Consider the following 7,238-nt stretch of genomic DNA (forward strand, 5'->3'; position numbering starts at 1 on the left):
CGTGGACATGCAGAAAATTTGATTACCATTTGGCTTCATGTCCATGGGAGCTCTAGCTGAGTCCCACAATGAATATATGTCAACACGATATAAATGAATATTTCACTAACATGTTTAACTTCCAGAAAAAGAAGACAAATAGACTGATTTTCCAACTCAGGCTGCATTTTAGTCTCAAGTTTCTTTTTTGAAAGTTTGACAATCATACACCCCATTTCCATAGATTAGATCGACCTACTTTAGATCGACCTAACTTATGGGGGTTCACGCTAAATAGCTGTCAGCCAGGCAGACACGAAAGTTAATTACCCCTTACAGCTTGTAGTAGGCGGGTACGGACACTTAAGGGGGATTATCTGACAGTAATCTAGTGAGACTCCCCGCAGTGATAGATCGATCTAAAGTTGTGGGAATAGACCCATAAATAACACGGTTTTCCCATAATGGTCATCATGGCAGCAGCACCCAAAATTGTGTTTTCTTCTATTTTGATGCAATATTACATAATGGTTAACAGCATAATGACTGTCAATTTTTAATAATAAAATAAATGTATCATGGATTTTCAGAAAATGTGACTAGCAAAGGTCTTCAGGCCCATAGAACTTCAAAGTCACACCTTGAAAATGCCAATATGTGAAAAATTTAATTTTCACAAAAAAACTGTTGAACTGGCAGAAAGATTGAATTACCAAACAGACTGCATTGCCTACTGAAGCTATATTTCAGTCCCATGTTTCTTTCCTGTAAGTTTGAGAATGGTAATTAAGTGACATGGTTTTCCTTAAATGGTCAGGGTCATTATGGGGGCAGTGCCCAAAATAGGGTTTTCTTCAAATTTTGATGCAATATAATACATAATGTTTAACAGCATAATGACCAACAATTTTTAATAATAAAATATTAGTATGATATATATTCAGAAAATGTAACTAGCAAAGGTCTTCAGGCCCATAGAATTTTAAAGTCACAACTTGAAAATGCCAAAATGTAAACAAGACAGCACTGTTATGAAATGTTTTTTTCCATTTTTAACACTTTTTTAACATAAAACAAAATAAACATTTTACTGCCATTTTTATGTGATCCACTAAGAAAATTGATGAGATGGGAAAATGTCAATAGAACAGTGTTAAATGTCCAATTTCTTCCATTCTGAGATTCTGAACATAGTAAATGATTGAATCTGACAAACTGCAATGACATGAGTTTATTTCCATTTTTGAAACTTGATTACACAATACACGATAATAATTTCACCATCGTTTTTTCAAAATCAACTAACAATGTTGTAAAGATGCAGGAAATGTCAAACAGACACTTTTACGTATCTTATTTATTAAATAATGAGACTGTTAACATGCCTAAGAATTGAATCTGAAGAATTGTGAAAAAACAGCATAACTTCAAAAAAATGGCCGATTATGCCGATTTTCAAACTCAACCTGCATTTTAGCAGGATTGACCACTCCTGTGAGTTTAATGACAATTGGCCAATCCGTTTTTATTCTTATATTGTGTTTACAGTGTTGCATATATATATATGCTGAAAAGTGAAAAAAAAAGTATAACTACTAAAACAGTGGCACGATCATGCTGATTTTAGAACTTGACCTGCGTTTTAGTAAGATTGATTAGTCCTGTGAGTGTTATGACAACAGGCTTATCGGTTTTCCTTGAAATATGTTTACAGGGTTGCATATATGCTGAAAAGTGAAAAAAACAGCATAACTTCTACAATAATGGTCCGATCATGCTGATTTTCAAACTTGACTTGCATTTTATGAATATTCATCAGCTCTTTAAATATGGAGCCAAAAAGTAAAACTGCCGTACACTTATCGTGTTTACAATGAAAGTGCACTGCGTCGGCATCGGCAACGACGGCGACGACAGAAGCAAGTGATGGCAATATTAGTCTAGATGACTGGTGCAAAAATTGCTCAAAAGGTGGAAAAAGCATGACACTTGGCACAAATGTTCTTTGGACTATGCTTATCATTTTCAAGGGCAGTGCCCAAAATTTCAAAGCGTTGCTTAGCAACCGTTGCTAAGGAAGTGATTTACCTTAGTAACAACACATCTGTGTCTGTACATAAAAATACAAGTTAGATGTGTTGAAAATTGCGTTCCTGCTTGTCTTGGTTGACCCATTTAAAGGGGTCATGCCGATACTCCCCGCACCGTTACTCCCCCGCACTGTAACTCCCCCGCACAAATACTTCCCTGCACCGATACTTCCCCTTAGTAAATTTTTGCATTATGCACATCGATACGACCCCACACCGATAGATCCCCGCATCGATAAATCCCCTCTACCCTAGCTGTGAGTAAATTGAGAGGAGAGCCCTATTGACCCATTTGAGCCTGCGTCATCAAAACAAGCGGCAGCCATGCTGGAGGGAGACAACAATCGTCTGCTGCACTGCGCACAAGCGTCCTATGATGTCTTTAGGTGTTGGGAACTATAAAAGAGCTCTAGGATCTATCAAGCCCGTAGCCAGCAATTTCAAAAGGGGGCTTCTATCGCTGAAAAAGTGGATCTTTTTCCATAAAAACTTCATTGCCTAGATCAAATGTTACCCAGAGTGGACCTTTTCCCAGCAAAAAGGGGCGGTTCTTTCGAACCCCCTATGACCCCCCTGCGTACGGACCTGATATATAGGCCTATAGATACATGAACTCACAAGTGAGCAGTAGATCGAGTCATCTGCGGAAAAATGTCTAAATTTCCAATTATTTTCGTTATAAAGTCACGTTTTACGTAGTTCCAAGCTGACAGCAGCAAGTAGCTTAATTGTCAGAACAATTTTGAAGTATATTCGAAAATCAAACAATCCTAGCTTGTACATCATGTAGGCCTACAAAGCAGATCTACGCCAGTGGGGTTGGCATTTCAGCGACAACAGAACGTTGCTTAAGGTATGACATACGTATAGGCCTACGAAAGTGACAAGCAAAACAAGATAACTTCAAATTTTGATTCTCGCTGCAATTTGGCAAAACCTAAGAGAAAATCATTAGAGTGTATCCATAGAAGAATTCGTTCGTTGTCTAACATCTCTGGCTGGCCTAATAATATTTATATGTAGGCCTATGACACTGAAGCGGTTTGGAGAAAATACCCCAGCTGACTCGACTGGGGATCGAAACCAGTTTACCAGGAATCGTAGTCCGAACCGCAGTCCGTTCTCCATTAGCCTACTTTGTACAGATGCCATTCGTCCCATACATGTATAATAAACCCCAATACTCCGACCGGGACGCTCTCTCATTATGCGAGTGCTCTTCCATCGAGCTATCGATGGGTCTAACCCGCCAGTCACTACAACCCCTTTGATTTCAAACTCCGTGAAATATCTGTTGACTGTACGCTAAGTCGCAAGGCTTTGGTCTATCGCGGATGATTGTTATTGGGGTGAATCGTTCCATGTCACAAGAAAATAATTAATATGACACATACCTTGATTTGTATTTGGTCCTGGATTTAATTCGACTCCTCCAATCAGCAGCAGTATGTATGTCACTTCGAAACTCAAAATGGTGCAGAGCGGTAGGTATACAGTGATTATTATCGGTCCTTAAATTGAAATGAAAATTCATATTGAAACCAACTCGACGGGCTTAAAGTGCCATTTATATGTCATTTCAACATCAAATACATGTTGTGACCTGAAAATAATTTATGTAAAGGCTCTATCACATGAAGCGTAAAACAGTTCGTGTGAGTGCCGCATGTGAAATCGATTATACGCAAACTCCGAGCATACGAAACAACGTTTCCAGCGTTCTGAAGGGAAGATTAAGGCTTCATTCACATGGAAAGTCTATTTTCTTAAATCTATTTTCTATTCGCGGTAGGCTTATCTTATGATCACGGTCTGTGCCCTGAATATCCCGCGGCGTAATTACTGGCAGCGCGAGCCAGTTACTTATACAAAGCTGTAATTAATTCTCGACTGTGCTCGCATTCTATAAAATCTCATCCTCCGTTGCCGCATCGCTTGCCATCGGATCATGATCACTTCCTACTGCGCATGCGTCAAGGTATCCGAATCTCCTCCGAGCACAGCCGAGAATTAATTACAGCTTTGGAAGTAACTGGCTCGCGCTGCCAGTATATTCAGGGCACAGATCGTGATCACAAGATATACCGCGAATAGAAAATAGATTTTTAGAAAATAGACTTTCCATGTGAATGAAGCCTAAAGCAGAGTATAAAATTGTTTTTAATGCTTAAAATATTTTATCTCCCTCCGGGTATGTTAATATAGACCAAAGTTTGCCTGTGTACCTGAGGCGTACAGGCCTACAACGTACATGTAAATCTAACGAACTGCTTTGCATTTGTCTGTGTGTGGGCATTTTTTTCTTATAAGTTAGTGCTATAGCTTTCGCTAGATGTGACAGTGCCTTATTGATTATAAGGGCGCATTCCCATAGATATTAGATCGATCTATCCCCGTGGGCAGTCTCACTTGATTATTGTCAGATAATCCGGCTTAAATGTCCGTCCCGCCTACTACAAGCTGTAAGGGGGTAATTAAATTTCGTGCCCGCTCGGCTGACAGTTATTTAGCGTGAACCCCCAGGGAGTTAGCTCGATCTAGTTGGATCGATCTAATCTCTGGGAATGGGGTCTAAGTGTCTATGAGATGGAGACTGTTTCATGTGGCCACTTAAAGAAGTATAATAAGTAGATTTATATTACTCTTCATTATTCAAATTATATGAAAGAACCGACATCAGGCCCTAATTATTCACAGTCATAGATAATGTTCATACTAACCTTTGAATAAAGTCAGTTTCAGCGTGGATTGATAGATAATTCCTTGCCAAATAAGAAAGATCAAGTACATTTGGTACGCCATCAGGTCCATTCCCAAGTTTGTCTTGAGACTGCGGTCTGAATAGATGAAAATGTCGATAGCATTTAATACTTGATAAAGTTTAAGTTATTATTATAGTAATATGACCAGTTACAGACGGTATCTGGAATAAAAATTATTATTAAAAGCGATATACAGCTGTGCAGTGACAATCAGTAAACAAAAAACAAGGGGAATTAAAAGTGCGGTAACCATGTCAATCAAGAGTGCAAATATACAAATGGAAGGTTATCCTGTACGTAGTACCACCAGTACGGCGCTGGCGGTACACATGGTTTTAGTCCCGACCGGGATCGTCCGCCGCCACGTCACCGTTACCACTTCTCCTCCTAAACAATAAGAGCTCCTGTATCCATCTTTTGTATGTAGGTCACATATAATCTCAACTCGATCCAAGTGAAATTTGGGCTTTATCTGTGCCACACGTCGCAATGTACCCTTGTCCAAAATTTGCAAAACCGAAGGAATTGTGGGAAAAATTTATATAAATGGCTGACCGAAAGTCATATGTGGAGATTTCAAATATGTCCTTGGATATAACCTTTGACCTTAATTTCAAGGTCAAATGGGTCACACTTTCTGAAAATGGAATAGGAACACTGCAAATAAATACAATACGTTTGCGTAAGCGCTCCAGGACGAACCTCCCAGTCAACCCTTTGGAACCATAAGGACATCGCCGTGACGTCTCGGCCTAGAGACCTCGTGCAACGCGGATGGGCCATTGCCGCTTAGTCCCTGGGCGTGCACAAAATATTATCCGAACAAATCCGTTACCCTCACCCCTCCAGTACACAATAATGAAGCCTTTAAAGACCAACAATTTGCTTTAACCAATTAGAGAGCATTCACATCGAGGAGAGCCGAGGTCTGGCAAGGCCGAGACCTAAATATGAATGTCATTGAGAGACCATCAAAGGATTACACGGTCTTCCTTTCATGTAGGTCCGCCATATTTAGGTCTCGGCCTTGCTAGACCTCGGCTCTTCTCGATGTGAATGCTCTCTTACACTATTGTATAGGGATAATTATGAAGCAAAGTAATTTCTATACTTATGTCTCAAGAGTTTGCTTTGATTATTCTTACAATGCAAGTAGGGATGTCAAACTATTTCCAATATATGTACCCGGCAAATGACATCATATAATTTCAAAAAGTATATTTCAAAGAAATGCCATAGGATATCCTTTTTTAATTCCCGAATAATGATGACTGGACGGACAAATTCTGCTCACTTTCTGTGCTATACCAGTATATAATCGTCGGTCCTTTTCGGCAACAATTTGACGTCCATACAAAACAAAAAAAGACTCCAGGGTAACAGGAGTGGTAGGTCGTAGAATAACACTCTTTTGTGCAAGTGACATTCGTCACATGCTCTCCCAAATACTTCTTCCCTACCTTGACCAGTACTAAGCATATGTGACCCCGGACTTCTATTCGAAGGACTGCCATTTCTGATATACTCGGGCAAGGAGAGCGTTACCGTCACTCATAATTACAATTGACTATAAAGTAAAGAAATCAACAATTGTATAACTATGGATAATCGCAACCTTTAAAGATTGCACACAGAACAATGGTTGTGTGTTTGCAATAGCCGAAAAACGATGACTGAAAGAAAATTTTGTATCTGTGTGCACCTGTCTTCATAAATGTCGCCTCGATAATACAAAACTGACACACCACCAAAACAATCTATTGTTACCACCGCCGTAATAAGAAATCACGACTTTCCCAATTTCTTTGTTTATCTTATAGTACATAACATCTTTAGGCACTTTCTCTTCTACTTACTTATGGCGTTTCCCGGCTCTTGAAAATCACACATGCTTGCCTTTAAAAACCTCCGAGCCACGCACGCTTGGTCCAGTTGAAAGAGTAGCGTGTTATCTACGAGAGAGCACTGATTCAGAACAGCTTGGGAGAACTCTGTATGTGGGATGAGGCCAAGGATGTCTTCCCCCCTACCCTTTTTAAGTTGCAAGTCAGGGTACTTGGTATATGTGCATGCTCTTTCGTATATTTTGAGTTCAAATTGGGAGTCTGGTATCGAACACTCAGGGAGTGGAGAGTACATAAATGTATTTGATGACACATAGTCCATGACTTCCTTCATCGATTCTAAGTAGCTCGTCACCATGAAACGTACTTGATATTGCCACTGTTTCTTTTTTAATGACTTTCCCAACAAAGCTTTTTGTTCAAAATCTTTTTCAGCTGTGGATCTTGTCGGCAAGATGCTTACTTGAAATGGCTCTAGAAAATCCACTTCGGTATTAAATACAGCTATGTTAAATACAGCTATGTTTTGATAATCAGGTGGATTTTTCTTGAAGTGTTTGACT

At 39.5% G+C, this 7,238-nt stretch overlaps 1 protein-coding gene across 1 annotated transcript in view; it reads right to left on the minus strand.

Moving 5' to 3' along the window:
- LOC106164185 (TNF receptor-associated factor 2-like) overlaps positions 1-7,011 on the minus strand; it is a 51,524-nt gene extending 44,513 nt beyond the window's left edge. The window contains exons 1-3 of the mRNA XM_087007602.1: positions 6,688-7,011; positions 4,790-4,906; positions 3,464-3,580 (exon numbers count right to left, since the gene is read on the minus strand). Coding sequence (XP_086863728.1) covers positions 3,464-3,580; positions 4,790-4,906; positions 6,688-7,009 — 556 coding nt within the window. The 5' untranslated portion in view covers positions 7,010-7,011. The remainder of the gene's footprint in view (positions 1-3,463; positions 3,581-4,789; positions 4,907-6,687) is intronic.
- Between the last annotated feature and the right edge of the window lie 227 nt (positions 7,012-7,238).

This window comes from Lingula anatina, chromosome 3 (assembly GCF_051362555.1).
Source record: "Lingula anatina isolate TDL-2025a chromosome 3, LinAna3.0, whole genome shotgun sequence".
NCBI lineage: Eukaryota > Metazoa > Brachiopoda > Lingulata > Lingulida > Lingulidae > Lingula > Lingula anatina.